This window comes from Diplodia seriata (assembly GCF_021436955.1).
Source record: "Diplodia seriata strain FDS-637 chromosome Unknown scaffold_5, whole genome shotgun sequence".
Classification (NCBI taxonomy): Eukaryota; Fungi; Ascomycota; class Dothideomycetes; order Botryosphaeriales; family Botryosphaeriaceae; genus Diplodia; species Diplodia seriata.
The window spans coordinates 419,876-439,360 of NW_027117312.1; the positions used below are offsets into that span (position 1 = coordinate 419,876).

General features: G+C 56.5%; 6 protein-coding genes across 6 annotated transcripts; 2 read left to right on the plus strand and 4 right to left on the minus strand.

Moving 5' to 3' along the window:
* Positions 1-690: 690 nt before the first annotated feature.
* On the plus strand, positions 691-2,155 carry SLS55_005131 (uncharacterized protein; the record flags this gene model as incomplete). The annotated part of the gene is made up of 5 exons (XM_066776582.1): positions 691-773; positions 826-892; positions 948-1,028; positions 1,080-1,113; positions 1,164-2,155. 5 exons carry the CDS (start codon positions 691-693, stop codon positions 2,153-2,155), a joined length of 1,257 nt encoding a protein of 418 aa, XP_066632424.1.
* A 3,970-nt stretch (positions 2,156-6,125) lies between these two features.
* On the minus strand, positions 6,126-7,127 carry SLS55_005132 (uncharacterized protein; the record flags this gene model as incomplete). Its single annotated transcript, XM_066776583.1, has 2 exons — positions 6,126-6,723; positions 7,123-7,127. The coding sequence occupies 2 exons, from the start codon at positions 7,125-7,127 to the stop codon at positions 6,126-6,128; spliced, it is 603 nt and encodes a 200-aa protein (XP_066632425.1).
* Positions 7,128-8,042: 915 nt separating this feature from the next.
* SLS55_005133 (uncharacterized protein) lies at positions 8,043-9,189 on the minus strand (the record flags this gene model as incomplete). The annotated part of the gene is made up of 5 exons (XM_066776584.1): positions 8,043-8,096; positions 8,156-8,220; positions 8,271-8,868; positions 8,923-9,048; positions 9,100-9,189. The coding sequence occupies 5 exons, from the start codon at positions 9,187-9,189 to the stop codon at positions 8,043-8,045; spliced, it is 933 nt and encodes a 310-aa protein (XP_066632426.1).
* Positions 9,190-9,431: 242 nt separating this feature from the next.
* On the plus strand, positions 9,432-11,745 carry SLS55_005134 (uncharacterized protein; the record flags this gene model as incomplete). Its single annotated transcript, XM_066776585.1, has 4 exons — positions 9,432-9,436; positions 9,804-9,961; positions 10,014-11,646; positions 11,670-11,745. The coding sequence occupies 4 exons, from the start codon at positions 9,432-9,434 to the stop codon at positions 11,743-11,745; spliced, it is 1,872 nt and encodes a 623-aa protein (XP_066632427.1).
* Positions 11,746-12,347: 602 nt separating this feature from the next.
* On the minus strand, positions 12,348-13,181 carry SLS55_005135 (uncharacterized protein; the record flags this gene model as incomplete). Its single annotated transcript, XM_066776586.1, has 1 exon — positions 12,348-13,181. One exon carries the CDS (start codon positions 13,179-13,181, stop codon positions 12,348-12,350), a length of 834 nt encoding a protein of 277 aa, XP_066632428.1.
* A 1,907-nt stretch (positions 13,182-15,088) lies between these two features.
* SLS55_005136 (uncharacterized protein) lies at positions 15,089-17,344 on the minus strand (the record flags this gene model as incomplete). Its single annotated transcript, XM_066776587.1, has 3 exons — positions 15,089-15,258; positions 15,455-17,030; positions 17,084-17,344. The coding sequence occupies 3 exons, from the start codon at positions 17,342-17,344 to the stop codon at positions 15,089-15,091; spliced, it is 2,007 nt and encodes a 668-aa protein (XP_066632429.1).
* Between the last annotated feature and the right edge of the window lie 2,141 nt (positions 17,345-19,485).

The following is a 19,485-nucleotide window of genomic DNA, read 5'->3' on the forward strand; positions in this document are numbered from 1 at the left end:
AACGCTAGCCGCACGGGTCGGCCAGACTGTACGACGTGAAGGAGTGCACCTATCACCCGGGCGCGGCTAAGATGGTGCAGCCTCTCCGCTGACGGACAGCGCCGCAGCGGGCTAGTTGCCAAATGGGCGCCACATGGCCGCCAACGCCGACCCACTGCGGAGCGAGGACAAGCACCGTCGAGCTGAGAAACTGTGGCTCCACCTGTGCCGGGTCAGGCCTGCTGTGAGGATTTGGGTTGTTTCGAGCTGTCCTGACAGAGACAACGGCTGCGGCTTTGGCTGCGAAGGGCAGTGACTGGCACTCCGCATTGGCCTGCATCATGCGTCTCGTGCACCATGACCAGGGGGCAAATTGCGAACACGCCCGGTGCCAATCAACCCTCGTTGCTTCGTCGGCGATCTCCAAATGATGGGGTCAGACCAGCCAGGCTGCGCCCCGGCTGCTGCCGTCTCCCGGACGGACAGCCTGGTATGTATGCCTCCAGCTTCCCTACCCAGCGTCGAAGATAGATGGGCTCCCCGCCCATGCATTCTGCACCCGCTGTTCGACGCCCGCCGCTGCGGGTAGAATAACTGATCTCCCTCTCCCGCATCCTATTCCTCACGCCCGGTACCAGCATTCGATCCTCCCATGCCTCCTGCCGACCGACTCGCCGCTCGTGCTCGCTCAGCTTCATCCTCCCGACCACCATGGCTCCAAACGACTATGGTCCAACCATAGAGGTGACGGCATTTACCCTCACCACTATCTCCACCGCCGTCGTTGCTCTGAGGTATGTCTGCGAACCGTCGACGCCTCAATGCGGAAATTGATTGAAACCCCAGGTTGTACTGCAACACCCATCTGTTGAGGAGGGCCGGTCTCTCCGATGTCTTCATGGGATTTGCGATGGTACGTGACTGGACTATCCCTTCAATTCCGAGGACCTGTCTAACAAGTCGCATAGATCATGACCTGGGCCGTAGCCGTGATCAATCATTTCCAAGTCAAATGGGGCTCAGGGAAGCATTACTACACCTTGTCATCGGTATGCAGTCTTACTGAAGCATCGCTTTCTACATGTGCTAACGGCGCGCAGTCGACCGAGTCTCTTGAAGGCACTCTGAAGTCATGTAATACGACATCCTTGGATCAGTGACTAGCTCGTGCTGACCATGGACAGGGTACGCTTTCCAGATAGCTTATCTCGTCGATCTCCTCTTCGTAAAGTTCTCGATCCTGTGTTTCTACTGCACCATCTGCGACCAAAGATGGTTCCGTACCGTCATTTACGCCATGATGGGCATAGTCGGGAGCTTTACCATTGCCATGACCTTCGTCAACGCATTCGAATGTCCCAACCCCTCGGATGCCTTTACCGTCGAGATCATCATGGAGGGCCTCGGATCCTGCAGGGACCTGCATTCCATGTACTTTGCGCAGGCGGGCTTCAATATCGCAAGCGACTTGGTCACCATTTTGATACCGGTCCCGCTGCTTGCGCGTCTCCAGATGCCCAGATCGAGACGGATTGCGCTGTTTGGCATTTTCAGTGTCGGCTTCGTTGCAGTGCTGGCGTCCATACTCCGGCTCTGGACCTTATCGATTTGGGCCAAATCATCAGACGTCCCGTATTCCGGTGGGCCAATTCTCATTTGGAGTCAGATCGAACTGAACTTGGCAATCATCTCCGCCTCGTTTCCCGCAATGAAGGCTCTCTTCGCGCATACCCTCTCCGACAATACCACGACTCGGAAGTCTTCCCATGGCGCGCGCTACTTCAAATACAGCTACGGCGCAAACTCGGCGGACAAGAGCAAGGGGATGAATGCAAAGGACAGCATCATCAGCTTGAAAACGCTGTCGTTCATCAAGAGTGGATCGGGCGAGACTCGGACGTCAAACACATTCACCAGAAGCGGACATGGGGCGCGAGGCCTTGATACAGGGCACAGCGACGAAGAAATGTTTTTCGACGAGCCGGCCGGCCATGACACCGTCGTCGAGAGCGGGAGGAACTCGTCCGACGGCAACAGGGACCGGGTTACTGGACTTGAAGTCCCCCAACCAACGTTCGCGACACATCCGGGAATCATGAAAAGCCTGACGGTGGAGCAGACGACGGAAGATGCGACGGGGCGTCCGCAATATTACAGGTCCCATTATCTACGCTAGCATTGCGTATTCACGAGAGACGACTACGATTGGTTTGGTTTGGTTTAATTCGGGTTGATTGATTGTACTGTACATGGGTTCGGCGGGCATCGGCTATATACCAACATTCTTACGACGGGGTTTTCTTTCACACAAAAAGTCCTCGGCCGGGGGTGGAAGAGAGGCTTAGGGAACAGTAAATCGGTCAGTCGCTCAGAGACTTTGTTTTTCCTTTCGAGATACCAAACATACGGACGCATACAACATTCTTCCAAAGCTCCTCCGTCTTGACTGCCCGGTAGTCCGTCCCCACCAGTGCCGGTTCCTCAGGTACTCTGCAACAGATGCCGAAATCTAGGCCCAGCCCATCGGGAAATCAGCCAGAGAGCATGGCCCCCTAGTCCAAACAAGCGGGGCCCGGTTGATTGCCACCTACCTAAACCAGCTACCCAGCCCAAACCTCCCCCCTGCAGCGGCCGCCAATGCAGGCGATCCGTCGGAAGTACTTTCGTTGTAGGTACTCCGTAGCTGTGTAAGTAGTAGCCCCGTGTACATGGTGTCCACTACCCGGTGTCCACTACCCCTCAAAGGCAAGTTCCTCTTCCCACCCCCTCCCCTTCTCCACTTTTTGCACGCGACACAGGGTACGAAGCGAAGGGACTACCGCCGCTTACGCGTTTACGAAAGCCATCCCGTTCGATTGGCTCTACCAAAAACAATATCCCGCGGCTCGCAACGCCGGCCGAAGAGAGCACATATCCCCGGTTCTCGCCACTCTTTGTTGTTCGATGATGGGGAGAGACACATTGAAGAAAAACGGCCCCACATCCTCATCACTCGGTAGGTGTCGGGATGAGGGGGGAAAGGGGGAATGGCGGGATGAACAGGACTTCTTCTTCGGCTGGACGAGCCTGGTTCCGTTCATTTGACAAAATGGGCGGGTACGCGGTTGTTTCCATGGCTCTTTTTACCCCTCTTTTTTTTTTTCTCTCTCTTGTTCTCCTCTTGCAACAAGTTTCCAAAAATTGGGGATCCCGTGCATCAACTCCGAACGTGCATGACTGCTGCTGCGGGCCGCAGACGCGGGCTGCGAATCACCGGTTCGTAGTGGAGTGGACCACAACACGTCGTCGTCGCCGCCCTGCAGGGAAAGAGAACGAAGAAAAAATCTACAAGGCTTTTTTGTTCCCTTTTGTTGCTAATTTGGAAGTAACCAATGGGCGGAACCGCGCTCTAGGCGCTGACGTCCATCTTCTCATCTTTCTCTTCTCTTTTTTCTTTCTTTTTGAAGCTCACTTGCGGTGTGGCCCGGAGTGAGGGAGGGAGGGGAACGAATGAAGAAGGACTTGTCTCGGGTACTCCCGAGCCGTAGGCCCGCAACCCCGAGAAGATGGAAGACTGGCTGACTAACTGACTGACTAACTGACTGACTAACTGACTGACTAACTGACTGACTGACTGACCGATCTGCTTCTCCGCCATTGGCTGGATGGAAAGGGAAGAGTCGGCTCCCATTCGCTCTTCCGGAAGCGCCAATTCTGCGTGCGCTGTTCACGCCGACGACGCCGAGTGCCAAGGTTGAGGAGAGATGAGGAAAGCAATCACTCAACGCCCCGTCCCTTCTTTTTTCCCGGTTGCTGCCAACACACAGTGAGACGCAGGAGCCGCAAAGGCTCGTCGACAGGAAAGTGCAGAGACGTCTGCCGAGCCTTTTGCGGCTCCGCTCATCGACACTCGCCTCGTATCGAGGATTCGCGAATCGGTCGACAGGGCGTGTGCCAAGTTGTTAGTGTTCGTCGCGTTCGTGCGTCGTCGATCCCGGGGAGCAGTCCGGTCCAGACGTCCCTGGTGGAGACTTGGGTGATTTGGCCTGACTCTCCGAGAGTACGCCTTGTTGCTCGTACTGAGTCGTGGCAAGAACGTTGTAGTGGAGCGGGAAGTAATCGTCGGGGGATCGATCACGGACCCGCGGCTGTCTCCGGGTCTAGACCGGCAGAGTGTGAGAAAAAGAAAAGAAATACAGTCGAACATGTTGTGGAGAAGGCAATTCCGCTGAGTTGAGGGGGAAATGATTGGGCGGGATGGTCATGGGGAATTGTTGCGGGAAGGTTAGTGGAGAAGGGCGGTACGGCTCGGGCGGGCGGGCGGCGCGGGGCCACCCGTGATGATGTGCTCGCTGGCGCGTTGCTTAATTTCCTTTTCTTTTTCACCCCGTCATTGGTTGTTGCTTTCTTGGCTTCTTTTTTCCTCCTCGCCCTTGCGGGATGAAGACTGAATAATGCGTAACCTTCATTACAGACAGCTGTCTTGTCTCATCACGGAACTTAGGGATCAGTGCCGTCGGCGGTGCCGCATACCTACTTCGTCTTCTCCAAGCGATGCCCAGAAGCAAGTTCCTTGTCTTGCTTTTGGCGGGCTTAATGACTCGCATGCTTGAGCGCAGACACGTGTATGAGTATACCTTATTCATCGAGCTTGCGTTTTTCTTGTTTTCCTTCTCATGTGCCCCAATTTTCATGTCTCTGACCAAAGCACAGAACACAGTCTCAACCTGCATCCACCCCGTTCACCGGTCAAGAAAATTCGAATCGTTCTGGACTCGGGATATGACTTATCCGGCCCAAGTACCAAGTACGTGAGACGTTAATTTTTGCCATCTACCGCAGGCCGATCATCGATCACATCAGTCCATGATGGAAAAGCAAAAAGGTAGGCGGAAGAAGGGGGAAACCGGAGCGCACAGGATACGCAAAAGAGCCATGCTCCATTCGTCCGAGGGTGCTGCTGCGCCTCACCAGCGACCGGGCCTCGAAGAAAAAAGCATACGATGCAGGGGCAGAGAGCCAGCATGGGCCATGATGCTTTTCGGTGCTACGCGAAGTACTTGTGGGCTATCGATGGCACCGGGACACGACACCGAAGTCGCCTCACGGTGTCTCGAGCTGCTCGAAACCGCTGGGTTGCACGGTCTAGCCTCACTGCTGCGGCAGGTATCGACCTGGTGGCCAGAGTGCGGCCCAACGCCCGAGAGCTTTCGTGGGATGGCTTGCTTGTCATGCGCTGTACGACGCTGGTGGTACGGGGTGGTTCGAAGCCCGTGCCATCAAGACTCGCTCGCTGTTATTTTGAGTGCCCTTCACGAGAATCAGTTAGGAAACGAGCGGTGGAAGGAATTGCTGGTTAGCAGTGTCGTCGCGATATGCTGGAAGCTTCGCGGGGAAAGCGCTGATCGTCGCATCCATAAGGAGTAGCGGCAAGGATTGTGCGCTGCATATCTTTCTTGGGATCCCTAGTACGTATACAGGGAAGTCTATCATGGCTTCCGTAAATTTGGCTCCGCCGGGAACAACGCTAGCCGCTGGGGGCCAGGGTTGCCCTCGTTCCTGCGGCTGCGCGCCTCGCAGGGATGAGGCTGAAAAAAAAAAAAAAAGCATTGAGGATTTGCAAAATGCCGAGCATGGATAATCTAGGGGCGAAAAAGAGCACAGCCGTGGACAATTTACAATGATGGCGCGTGTGGCTTTGGAATGTGCGGCTACAGTGGCTGATATGGCCTGAGGGTCAATCAATCCGTGACAAGGCAACGTTTTGGCCTTTTGGGGTCTAAAAATCAGGGACACGTTCAATTGTTGCAATGTAGGTACACTTGTTAATTATTGTCCTACGCTTTGTTTACTGACCTTTGGGAAAAGGTAGTGATGTAGCGGTCCAACAAGAAGATGTTCGTCATATATCATTCATCGTAGGAACCATCATATCATTCTTCCAATTAGACCGAACACTACGAACTGATCACACGTATGAGCTCCCCGATCATGTATGAGAGCCTGTGAACGTAAGATACCCGTCAGGCCGGGAAACCATCTCCTTGCTTCCATTGGCCGCCACGCTAGAGGATCGTTCCAATTCTCCGTCTACCACTCAAGCTCGTTGCGCGGCCCAAGCCTCTCCCACAAGCCCGAATCCGGACCCGTCGTGGTTTTCAGACAGCTCAGCTGCTTGCACACTGTATGAAATCAACGTCAGTGCATGCTACTCTTCTCGCGAGTGTGTGAGACCTACGCAAATCGGCCTGGCTGTACTTGTCGCTGACAGACGACTCCCTGCTCGCCGGCCACACTTTCTTGCCTCTGCTCCTCTCTTCCTTCAGGTGCTTCGTCAGCTCATCCAGCATTGCCTTCTGAAGCCCGCAGGCTCCGACCGCGGCGTCTGGCGGCGTCGACGACGACGGGGTCGGCGATGTGGCGGCGGCGGAAAGCAGGGCCCGGATCTCGTCTTTGATGGCCTGGATGGCGACGTCGGCTTGCGCGTTGTCACCCGGCCAGTTCAGGTAGACGTGGCACGTGAAGGTCGTGTGAGTGGCAGACGAGGGGGATGCAGATAGCGTGTACCAGAAGCGGCCGCCCGATGTGACGTGCAACGAGCTCAAACCGTGGCGATCGAGGATCGAGTGCGCCCCTTGGGTGGCGATGGCGGAGAGGAATGGCATCTTGGAGGTGAGATCCAGCCAGGCGCTGGGGTTTATGCTAGTTGCATAGCCAGTGCTCTCCATATGGTGCACTGGGAGGAAGACGGACTCGTCAGCTGGACTGCATGGATTGATGTGGATGGATGTTTGGCAATATACCGGCTTGCTTCCAGTTGATATCTTCATCAAAGTCGAGCTGGGTGAGGGGAGCGGACCGCTCAGAGATGCTCCAGCTCTTTGCCAGGCCGTCGGCGACTTTGAAGTTTGGAGTTGAGATATGCTCAGTACTCAGGTTGACGAATATGAAGCCTTGGCGAGTGGTATGAGTGTGGATTTCAAAGAGTCCATTCTGGCTCTTGTCAAAGCTCTCGATATCCTCGAATGCTGGTGCTTTCACAAGTCGTCCTCGAGTATCGTAACTCCACCCGTGGTAGCGACACCCTAAAACAGTAGAGGACCCGGACTTCTTCTTGGTAACGGTATATGCGCGGTGTCGACATACGTTGTGGAACGCTCGAACGACATGGTCTTTACCAAGTATCAGAAAGACTGGATAGCGAGCCAGCTGGAAGGTGTGATAGTCTCCTGGCTTGGAGAAATTGCTCCGATGGGTGAGGTATAACCATTGCTTGAGAGTTTGTCAGAGATGGAGTGCAGCGTCCAGAATGGCTTACCTTGCTGAAGATTGCACGACATTCCAACTCGAACAGTTCGCTACCAGTCAACCAATCATCGGGGAAATCAGATGCTCGGTAGGCTTCAAGCTTTTCATTGTCCCGAGAGAGAGGTGTGGTACTACCGGCCACACCACACTCCTTGGCACCGCCCTTATCACCGACGAAGTACCTATATGCTAAGAGGGCAAAGATTGCAGGAAACCCGGCCAAGAACACGGAGATGAAAAGACCCATGATGAATCTCGCAGTTCCCGAAGCTGATCTGGGTGGTGACAGAGACAGCCGTAGCAGCCGTGGATATACAAGTCACACATGGCCAGGCGGCTCGTCCGACTCGATGTCCGCATGATAGACCGTGCGTACTTCGCCGACGTAGCATCCCGATTTGGTCACAACTTCCCTCCCCAAGTGTTTTAAGGATCACGTCAAGCAGACGTTGAGTCGTTGATGTGCAGATGATGCGGGGATTGGATCGCGCTTCCCGTTTGGGAACAGCGTGTAGATCCCGCATCCGCAAGTTCCATCCTGTAGGTAAGCCTAGGCCAATCATACTGTGCGCTTATGCAACGGATACCTTAGAACGAAGCTCAGGGTGGGATGATGGACCGGACAGCTGTCAGATGCTTATCTTTAGCTCGTCTTGTGAAACAGCACGAGCCCCATCATGCCAGCCTGGTTTATCGCTGCCACCACAGGTGCATTGGCCATGCCAAGATTGATTTGGGTGGCTGTAGTCGTACGTAACAAGGACGCGTTTCTAGTCTTAAGGATTTGTAAAGAAAGTGATGGAAGCCTTGTATCCGAAATGATCTCGCGACTGTTGCGGTAGCAAATGATCGAAGGGTGGGAAAACCCCTTGCCAAAATGCTAACAGACCTCTACGGCTTGCTGATCGAGACCGTGCTGTTCGAACACCATTTCCAAAACACGGCCTTGATAGTCTGGAAACAGGGGTCAGCAGATGCCCGATTGGTGTGGATCAAGTACCTACAAGCCACGCCATTTTCCTTCTCTGGGTTCAAAATACCCTCGGCGTAGACACCCTTCTCCAAATTCGCCTGGGCTTTCTCGCAAAGCTCGTAGTCCTCTAGGGCTACTTGGCGCACGAATTTGAAGTATTCCTCGAACTTGTCGCCAGATTCCATATGGTAGTAGTCGAACTCCATGCGGGTGATGTTTGGATCTTCGGTGGGACAGACACGGAAGGAGCTCATCCCACCGCCATAGACATTGAGAGTACAGTTCGGGAAGAAGTAGAGGAACAGGCCGTCATCGGGCTTCTTGGGGTCCGCGATGTGTTGGGAGAAGTTCGTGAAGTTCTTGACCGAGTAGAAGGTGGGAGGATAGTAGATGGAAAACGAAGGGTGAGTGTACTGGCAATGAAGGCATTCCTGGTAGCCATCAACCATGGTCTTCCAGTTGAAGCGCCCTTCGTACTTCAGACTGCGACGGTGCGGAAGCTTGGTGAAATCGACACGGGAGAGAAGAGGCTCAAGGTCGGGAAAGAAGTCATCAAAGTCGGGCGCATCGTCTGAAATGGTAGCGAAGAGAAGGCCGGTGGAGGTCGTTCGGCTGCGTACTTCTTGATCCTTGGTTTCGATACGTCAGCGGGACTGGGTTGACTGTTTGGATCGATATCTGACCGTCTCGTGCAACAAGACTTTGAACTTGCCGTCTTCCCCGTGAACGACGTAGACTGGCACCTGGGCGACTTCATATGTGATTCTGTCTTCGTGGAAGCGAGTGACTGGCCCCAGAAGGTACCACGACTAGTGATTTCAGTCATGTCTACAGGCAGTGATGCAGTTGAGCGCGACTACCTTGAAGAAGACGGCGCGTCGCTCCAGGTTGTAGAGCTCCTGGCTTGTGTACCACGAGGCAGGTAAGGTTCTGGGAAGTTCGGGAGCCATCTTGAAGGGTTGTCACGCAAGATAAGATCTTGACTCTCTGCGTGTATGCGGTGAGGGTTGTCTTATAGCACCGCCGAGCATGGCGCAGCTCAAGGTTGACGAATGTGGTTAAGCGATCCCATGTGCAGCTGGTCGGGCAGATCAGCGGGAACCAAGCGATAGAGCACTCATCAGACAAGTCACTTCTAGGCTCCAAGCTACCAACCAGAAGTCCTGCATGAGTCTTCACATCTGTTGACAGGATGGGGTGAGAGTGCCGGTACTGCTGGAGGCATTGCTGTGTCGTCTTTGTAGGAGAACTTGGTCAGCAAAAGAGTGATCTGGAAGAGATGCATGGCTATTGGCTCAGAACGAAAGCGGCACGACTCGCGACTCGGGAGTGGAGGTGAAGGGTTGTGGAGGAAGTGGAGGGAGTGGAGGGGTGCGACGGCAGGAGATTGGCCGAAGCTCCGCCGAGGATGACGCCACGCGACGCGAGCGCGCCTCGGAGCTTGACGCGACTGGCAGGAGCTCCCAGCCGCATCCACATTCCTGGTCCTCTAACGCCATGGGCATCAACGGGCAAGTCCCTCCGTTGTTCCATGCTGCTCTCCATTCTGACATGCAGCCCACAGAATTTGGGACGTCCTGGGCGATGGCGAGCTCACGTCCATTGCCCAGCTTGCTTCCGACCACTTCCAGCGTACCGGCCGCCCGCTGCGCGTCGCCGTTGACGAGGCCGGCTGGCGCTTTTGCAACTTGAACCCTCACCAGGTCAAAGCTATTCGCCAGAGTACGACCCCGTCCTAGATCTCGAGACTTGTGCTGATCCGACGTGCCGGCAGAGGAGCCAGCCGCCAATCCCGTTGAGAAAGCCATCCTGTATCGCATTCTCAAGCTCTTGAAACTCAACATCCAGCTCCTGTTTGTGTTTGACGGCCCGCGCAGACCATGGAAGAAGGGCAAGACCGCTGGCATGATCAAGTACCAAGACATCAAGACTCTGCGTCACCTCCTTGACCTTCTCCGCGTTCCACACCATCGCGCCCCCGCCGAAGCAGAGGCCGAGTGTGTCCGACTACAGCAGGAAGGCATTGTCGATGCTGTGTGGTCCGAGGACAGCGATAGCCTTATGTTCGGATGCACCATGCTCATCCGCAACTTCCGCGACAAGGACAAGAAGAGCGACACCCATGTCAGAGTTCACCGCGCTCACGACCTGTGGGAAAAGAAGCAGCTGAATCGCGATGGCCTGGTTTTGATTGCCATGCTGGCTGGCGGTGACTACGATCCTGTCGGCGTCAGGGGATGCGGCGCCAACATGGCTTACAATATCGCAAAGCGTGGCTTGGGAACTGTCTTGTGCCAAACCCCAGACAGGGAATTGTTGTACTTTCGGGACAAACTGCATCCTCTCTTCCGTGGTAAGGATGTCGAGATCCCCTTCGACTGGCCTAAACCAAGACACTTGAACAATTACCGAAACCCAACCGTGTCCAGCCGTGAAGAGCTGCACGACTTGAACGCCCTCAGGCGCAATGGCTGGGATCGTGAAATTGATCAGCCCAAGCTACGGACATTCCTCCAGGAACGGTTTCAAATCTGGACCAAAGGCTACATGAAGCATATTGCACCCGTTCTACTCGTTCGGAACCTGTGCAAACCCACGCTTCCGACCATCTCGAACCCTTACTCGATCGAAATCGTTCGTTCAAAGAAGCAAAGCTCTGCCAGCGAAGGAGAAGACGCCATGGTGAGGAAAATCAGGTTCTTGCCTCATGGACTTGTTAGCTTCGATTTCACCGTCGCACCAGAAGAAGAGGACTGGTCGAAGCTGGCAACGAAGTCCGACGGAGAATTCGATCCGGCATCCAAAATAGAGTGCGAGGTTCTGGAAACCGTCCTACGGAGCTCCCTACCTACGTCAGTCCTCGAGGCGCCCGCCCCAGCGAGATCCACTCCAAAACGGAAAAGGAGTGCTCCCGAGCATGACAGCGCCGTTGTGGAGTCTGTTGAGGCTTCAAGCCGCCCTTCATCTTCCCGGCCGGAGCCGGACAATGCACACGAGCCAAGAAAACGGACGAAGACGAGATACACAGGCAGTCGTGTCCCCATTGAAGTGGACAAGACTGTTGAGAAGATGATGAGTGTACGTCGACGTAACACCGTGGGTAACAGCAACGCGAGCCGCACTAGCGATCCAAGCCCTTGTCCTGTTGCGCGGCCGCGGCCCGTTCTCCACACGCTGCCTGCCCTTCCAGAGCCTGCGCAAACTAGTACTGATACCGCAATTGTTGACCTTGGGTCCGAAAGCGAGGACGAGCTTCCTGCACCATCCGAGATTATCTCGTCCACAAGATCTCAGCCATCCGCATCTGACCAAAGACGACAGTACCAATTACGTCCTACGGACAGCCCAGTTCCTGTGTCAGCTTGGTCTGACGATGACGCCCGGAAGCTACGCGAGTTGCAAGCCAAGTATGGCGTGCAATTAGTTCCAGCGCCAGCAAGCAACGTCTCAATCCAGGAGCCTGCGCGACCTTCAACACGGCCGTTGAGCTCGATTCGCCCATCTGAATCTGCATCCCAACATCCGATGGAGGCAGAGACACTTTCTCCACGGGAGGCAGTGCGTGCTCATTGGTCACTTCTAAATGCAAAGACACCCAGCCGGGATGGTCAGGCCCAGGAACGGTCAAGTACAGCCGCATCTCGAACTTGGAGTCCTGCGTCAATAACTACCGAGTGCATTGATTTGACCATCGATTGACCGAAGTCACGCCAGGATGCCAGCCGAACTTTCGAGAGACGGCTCACAGCAATCTGCAAAGAATCGTCAGAACAAACCCGCTATGGTGTCTCCAATTGAATTGCAGGATCCGTTTTTTTTTTAAAAAAAAAAAAAAAAACATGTTTAAACACCCCTACACTATTGTAGATGCAGTTGCGTCACTTACACTCGCAGGATGGACAGCAGACTTGATATGTAATAATGACATTAAAATCTCCTTCTAAGGTGGCGATGTACTCCGTAGCTTTTGTCAACGCCATATACCATCTACCCAATTCCGAACCCTATACCATTTCGCCCAAGATTTCCGGAACACCTCTCATCTCGAACCTTTACGACATTACTTCAAGACTCATTATGACCGCCATCGTCATCTTAAACCCTCCTCTCACCTCAACATCATACTGCTCTTCAGCTCCTCCTTCAACACCCTGTACTGCTCCTCCTCAACCGCCGCCAGCGCCGGGGCCCCGAAGAAGTAGCGCGGGGTGCCCACATTCCCGACGTCCAAGTTCCGCGTGACCCTAATCTGCTTAAACGGCTCGAGCAGCTGCCTCGCCATCTGCGGCGTCGGATGCGTGACGGGGAAGTTGGTCGTGCCGTTGTGCCACTCGACGGCGACGCGCAGATCCGTCAGGACCACCTCTTTCCCTTCTCCCCCTTGGGCCTCGACGAGCCTCTCGACCAAATGCCGCACGTACTCGCACACGCGCTCGAAGACGCCGTGCTGCACCCACGCCACGACCTTGACGTCCAGCCGCGCCGCCCGCCCCAGCACGCCGTCGCAGCACGCCCCGGAGTTCCCGACGACCCGGTGCACCTTGCTCGCCGGCCCGCCGCGCTTGCCGAAGTCGAAATCGGCGTACGTCAGCGCCCGCCCGCCCGCGAGCGCGATCCCGCCTGGCGAAACGCGCACCTCGAAGGGAGACTTGGCGTAGAGCACGGCGGACGCTTCGGCGTGGATGGCCCGGTTGAGCCGGAGCACTTTCGTGGTGGCTGCGGCGGATGCGCCGTCGCGGCGGAGGGAGTCGTCGTTCCGGGTGGTGGCCGGGATGGGCTTGTCCGGGAAGAGGAGGTCGTAGATTTGGAGGCGGAGTTCGGTGGGGAGGCGGTCGAAGAGGGAGGATGATGATGATGATGCGGGAGAGATTTTCGGTGGTGGTGATGGCGCGCGGAGTTGTATTTGGTGTGGTTGTTGGTAGATGGTGATTGTGTCTGTCATGGTCGCGTCGTTTCCCTTTTTGGGGTAGGTGGGTGGGTGGGTGGATGATCGTCCTTGGCTGGATGTGGATGTGGATGTGGCGTCGATCTTGTTTCCGGGACGGCAAGGCGTATGTGTTTATACGGGCGTGTTCTTCTTCTTCTTCTCCTTTAATACGAGGACGTGTGGTGAAGAAAAAGCAAATTCCCAAAATATATTGAGACGGAAAGTCTGATGTTTTTAAGATTTGCAGGCGATGGTGGTGTGTGGTGTCAGGGATGATCAGATCAGTCAAAGCCAAGCTTTTCTTGTCGAGGGCAGAAAACAAGCAAGTCGAGAGAGCATTTATTAGGGTTTTATCATGGTCGCCCCCGATCCCAATCACCCCACTGACCGCTGATTTCAGTGGGTCACATCCTCGGCCGACGCTGTGTGTATGTATTGCAACGAGATCCCATCAATCTGGCAGGGGGGTGTCGGTCGTTGCGGGTTTTTTGTGTTTCGAGACACGCCTGATGCAATGTTCCCGTTCAGCCCTATGTGCCCGGACTTTGCTCGGGTCTCGGACCACACACACACCACCTACGTTTTTGACCGCTCGAACCGCGCCCGACCAAAGAGCAGAGAGCGCACGCGCGCGCGCGCTGCTTCGTCCCGGGATGGTACAACACACTAACACTTGCCGCGATTGCCATCCGGTCTTGAAATACCGAGGCAGACCCCCTTGGGCGCCCGTAACAGACTCTCCTCTCTCGAGACTTCATCTTCGCGCCACTGTTGTCATCACGATAGCCGGCCGCCTTCCCGACCCGAAGTGCCGGGCTGCTGCCTCATCATCGACGAAAGATGCCGTCCGGGTGACGGCACATCGAGCCCGGCCGCCGGAAACCGGGCAGCCCGAACACACACACCACTCGCCTACATACCCTACCCTCCGAGAACGCCGCGAGTATGGATGAGGGCCTTGTGCATCATCCCTTATGCATCGCTTCATCACTTTGACACGAGACGCTCCCCCTCCAATCGACAAGAAGCCGGCGAGATACGAGGGCCGCGACGGTGCTCGACCCGGCTTGGGAGACACATGGTTTTACGTCGATAATTACCGCCGATGGTAGCGGCAAGTAACAGCAGGTGTGTGTGTGTGTGCGCGCGAAAGGCCGGTCCCGGACAGTCGGGGCAGCTGCTGGCAGCCGCCGCGATAAGCAAGGGGGGGTGATCCAAGCCAACTGAGCGAAAGCTTGATCGCACGATGCGCAAGAAGTGGGTCCCCTCTCCATGGGTTAGGATAGGATGCAAGGTGGTTGGTGTGTGGTGGGAAGGGGAGAGGCAATCAGGGAGGAAAAGAAAGCAACAAGCAAGAGCTACCTGGGTTGTTTGTGCTTTTCGGGAAGTATGGAAGCTGCTCCTCCCCTCTCTCCCCCCTTTGCCGAGGTCAAAGTAAGTTTGCGGTAGTTGTTGTCCTTCGATGGCGGCCATGCATGCATGCAGCCACCCGTATCGCTCACACTCATCTCACGAGATATTTCTCCAACGTCGACTCCTCCTCCACAGTGGGTCTGCTCGGGCGGGTGCCAGATCTCCAACTTTCTTCCCTCCCGCAGCAAAACAGAGGCCTTTCCCCAGACGTTGTGGGTACTCTCTGTTTGTCGACACAGGCCACGTCTTTACTAGCGTCGACCACTCGTACGATCGGACTACTGAACTCGTACGAGACTAAACGCAACCCGGTTTCTCTTTTTTATACACTAAATATTATGTTCGAGATCTACACAACTGATTACAAATTCTCTTTTACTCTCTCTCTCTCCTCTCTCCTCTCTGCACGCACACAATAATAGCCAAAAGCTTGCTGATGTTGTTGTTGCCTCGACAAAAACTGGAAAACTACGCTTTCTCCTCGCTGCCCCCGTCCTTTCCTTTCCTTATCATTTCTCGTCATCGTCATCGTCGTCCGCATCGAAGAAGTGGACCACGCTGGGAGGGTTGTCGTCGTCTCCGTATACGGACCCGCCGTACGCCAAGTACCCTTCGACCATGGGCAGCGGCAGGGTGAGGATGTCGGACGAGTTTCCAAACACCCAGACGGTCTGCATTCCTGTTTGAAAGATGAAATCGTCAGCGAAACCCGTTTTCTCTTTGTTATCTCCGCTTTTGCTTTTTTCTTTATTGTTTTTCATTCCTCTTTCTACTCTCCCTCCTTGTGTTTTGCTCTCTTTTTCGACGAGCAGAAGAAGTAGAAGAAGAAGAGGAAGAGGCGGGGAAGTAAGAGGAAGAGAGAAAAAAACACTCACCCATGATCATATGCTGCAGCGTATGGCAATGCAGCATCCACACTCCCGGCTGCTCCACGCGCACCCGCCACGCCACCCAGCTGTGGTCCTTGCCCGGCTCCTCCTTGTCGGCATAGCGGTACAGCATCGTCGTATCCCGCGTCACCGGCGTGCGGCCCGCCAAGCGCTTCTCGTTCGCCGCGCGGTCGTACGTGCCCTGGCCGCTACCAAGGTAGAAGTAGTGGGCGCCGTGCATGTGCATGGGGTGGACGTCGACGCCGCCGGAGGCGCCGCCCGTGTTCTGGACGACGATCTCGAGCACCTCGCCGATGCGGGCGGGGAAGGCCTCGACGCCGGGGCGGGCGTCGCGGCCCGTGCCGCTGGCGACGGCGGCGCCGTAGCTCGGCAGCGTTTGCGAGTTGTTGGTGTACAGCGCGACCAGGTACGGCACCCGCGGCACGTTCTCCGTCCACGAGATGGCGTTCTGCGCCCACCGCACCCGCCCCCCGTCCGTCAGCTGGTAGATGTCCAGCGTCACCGTGCGCGTGACTTCGGCCGCCGTCGGGAAGTCGGCGCGCGGGTGGAGCGGCCGCAGTTGGTCGTCCAGCCAGCCTTGGACGATGGGGGGGAGGTGGAGGGGCGGGGTCTGAGGGGGGGTTTTGGTGGAGATGGGGGGATGGTTTCTGTTGTTGGTGTTGGTGTTGCTGTTCTTGTTGTTGTTGTTGCTGTTGTTCTCGTTGTTGTCGTGGTTGTTGTTGTTCCTGTCGTTGTTGTTTCCGCCGATGTTGGTGCCGACGTTGATGCCACCGCTGCCGCCGTGGTCGTTGGCGCGGTGGCTGTTCCAGCGCCTGCCGTCGGGTGCGCTACGGGCCGACAGGGAGGAGTCGCAAGCGTCGCCGTAGTCCAGGACGGCGTAGGTGGTCAGGCCGGACGGGCGGTCGCGCGTCTCGAGCTGGATGTAGAACTGGGTGCGGCCGGCGGGCAGGTCGGCGCAGGACGACGTGTTGAGCAGGGCCGAGTAGCGCTGGCCGCCGCCGACCTGGACGAAGGGCACCTCGAGCGGCTGCGTGTAGGCGCCGTCGGCCTCGATGACGGTGACGTTGTGGTCCTCGATGCTGAGCGTGATGAAGGACAGGGCGACGGCGCCGATGAAGCGCAGCCGGTACGTCTTCGCCGGGTCGACGGCGATGCGCGCCAGGCTGCAGCTGGCGTCGTCGCCCCGCGTCGCGCTGTACTGCGACACGCCGTGCCCGTTGATGAGCACGCCGCCGACCTCGCCCGTCCACCGGAACGGGTCCGCCGTCAGCCCGGCCTCGATCTCGGCGTCGGTGGTGTTGAACAGGTCGGTGAACATGACGGTCCGCGACTCGTCGTACGCGTACGGCGGCGAGTCGCCCGCCTTGTGCGTGACGATCAGCGAGCCCGCCGCCGTCACGGCCTGGAAGCCGACGTGCGAGTGGTAGAAGTAGGTGCCCGGCCCGACGTCGCCCAGGTTCAGCTCGTAGTCGAAGAACTTCAGGGGCGCAATGGGCCACTGGCTTGCGGCGGGTGACCCGTCGGCGAACGGGGCGGCGGCCTGGGTGAGGCCGTGCCAATGCTGCGATCCGTGTGGGTTAGTGGTGCTTTGGAATGGGGTGGTCTGGCGCGTACAATGGTGAGGTTCTCGTGCGCCATGTCGTTGTAGACGCGGATCCACACAACACTTCCCGAGACAAAGGACAGCGGTGGACCTGGGACGGTCCCGTTGACGATGACCGAGTATCTCTCGATACAGCCAACGCTCGCGACCTCGGCGGTCACTCTCAGGACGGCATCTGGAACGAAGGTGTCATCGTGGAGCTGGAGGGAAGGCTCCTTGGAGGCGGCCGTGGCCACGGCCAGCAGCAGCGAGAGCACTACCGACCACAACATGTCGAGGCGGAAAACGAAGGTGAAGAAACGCAAAGAAGGTGTGCGGCTCTTTGGCAGTGTTTCAATTGAGACGAGCGACACTTTTCAGAAAGGGAGACGGCCGAGCCCGGCGACAGCGTTAAGAAGCACGGCTTCTTCTTAATACCCATAATTAGCTAGTGTAGAGATGCGGTGCATGGATGGCAATGAGCTGCAAGAGTCCATTGCGCGCCGCAGCCGGCATCCCGCCTGCTGCTCCCAAGTCTTCTCCACGCGCAGACCAGGGAACATGCCTGTTAGCGTCGCCGCCCCGGCTGGACAGACGTGTTTCAAATGCAGGCTTGAATCACTGCTCTCGGGCGTGTTCCAGCAAATAAAGTTTGAGCTTAATCGATCCCGCGCTGCGCCGGGTCAGCCTTTAGCGGCTGTCAGCCCACTGCATCTATACACCAGACGTTTGCAGAATGCTGGGCAGTCAGCCGCACGTCAATATCCCCCCATCAGCCAGGACGATCGGTAAGCCGGACCCAAGACTCCGACGTAGTCAGACCTGTTCCGCCCGTCTTCTCATACCGCATGCCAAGAGCGCGCAGCCTCCACGGCCTCGCAAGACCCCGCGGCATCTGACACAGCCTGAGTAAGACAAGGCTACGTTCTCTGGGCACTGCGGCCCGTCGGGTCTCGGCCCTCCATGTGCCGCTGGCAGCTGCGGCAGCTGCGTTTAGCCGGGAAGGGATGCTCCCCAACTCTGGTCGTCGGGTCCTGATCCGTCACCGAAAGCACTACTCCAAACATCGATTTTCACATGGCCCTTTTTTCGCTGATGATACAGACCGCTCGAACACACGGATGCAGGCTTGGCTCAACACGAGGTCCTTGAGCCGATCCCGCAATCTCGCCCGGCCAATCGGTCCCCCGTCCTGCTTTCTTTTTCGCCTCTCTCTCTCCCTTGCTGTCACCTCATTTGAGCGGCCCATTGCCCCGACGACCGATGCATAGAGCCCGCATGTCCTTGCACCACAGGTACTCTTGAGCTGAAGGAGCCTCCGCCGACTTTCCCGCCAACCCGTCTCCGTTTGTCACTTGACTCGCTCACATCCCTGATCTGCACTCCGCTGTCTAGATGCCGTTGGTTGTTCATGCAACCCTCCTCATGAGTCGACACTACCCGCCAAATTGTCCCTGCAATTGGCATCCGGGGCATTGGTTGTTAGGCCCTTCCGGTCAAACTGCAAAATCGGCTGGCGGCTCAACGAAAGGCTTAGATAACGGAAGTGAAGCCGGGTACGCTCAAAGCATACCAGTTCTGCTTTCCAGGTGATGTAATTTTGCCCGTGGAATCACGCAGCTCATTTCGCATACGGTAAGAGCACTGGATCCCCGCCGGTTCCGGTCATGGCAAACCCATCCAATGCCTCAAATATTCCATGTTTTTTTTTCGATGGCAAATATATCACATCACGATCTTTCGCCCGTTTACTCAATCAGCTCGACATCGAATTGCTCCATCATCCTCTTCGTTTCGTCCGCGTGGCGCCTAACCTCTGTCCAAAAAAAAAAAAAAAAAAAAGGAGAGCCCAGACCAAAAACGTATTGGAAGACGCTGGCGTCTCCGATATCAATCTTCCGGAGATGCGAAAGGATTAGAGAAGAGGCGGCGGAAGGGGGAGGCTGAGGGATCAAGGCACGCAAGAAGCAGAGCAAGTCGCGCGAATTGTCGTCCCTCCCCCACGTGGGCTGCTGAGCACGGTGAGCGACTCCAGCGACGACGCGGGCGGCTGCTCCTCCGATGCGATGCGATGTGATGCTCCGGTACGCAGTCGGCGCCGGCGCTGGCGCTGAGCGATAACGACGACCGGTTCGTCCCGTCGCTCGAATTGGAAGACCGACTCGATTGTCGTCGTCCAATAGGCCGGACGCCGGAAAGAGGAAAGACCTGGGGAGGTGGCGAAGCCGCTTCAGGCACGGCAGGTGGCGCAGGATGAGCCGGCGTCGGCGTCGTCTCCGTGTCTTCGAGGTGAGAAGTCGAAGGAAGTCGAAACCTTTCGACGTCGATTATTGTGAGCAACTCGAGAGAATGGCCGAAGGGATACAGACGTGGCCACAGGTGGTCGAAGGAAGTGGGGTCTCACGCCACGATGGCGCTGCCCGGGCGGTATGTA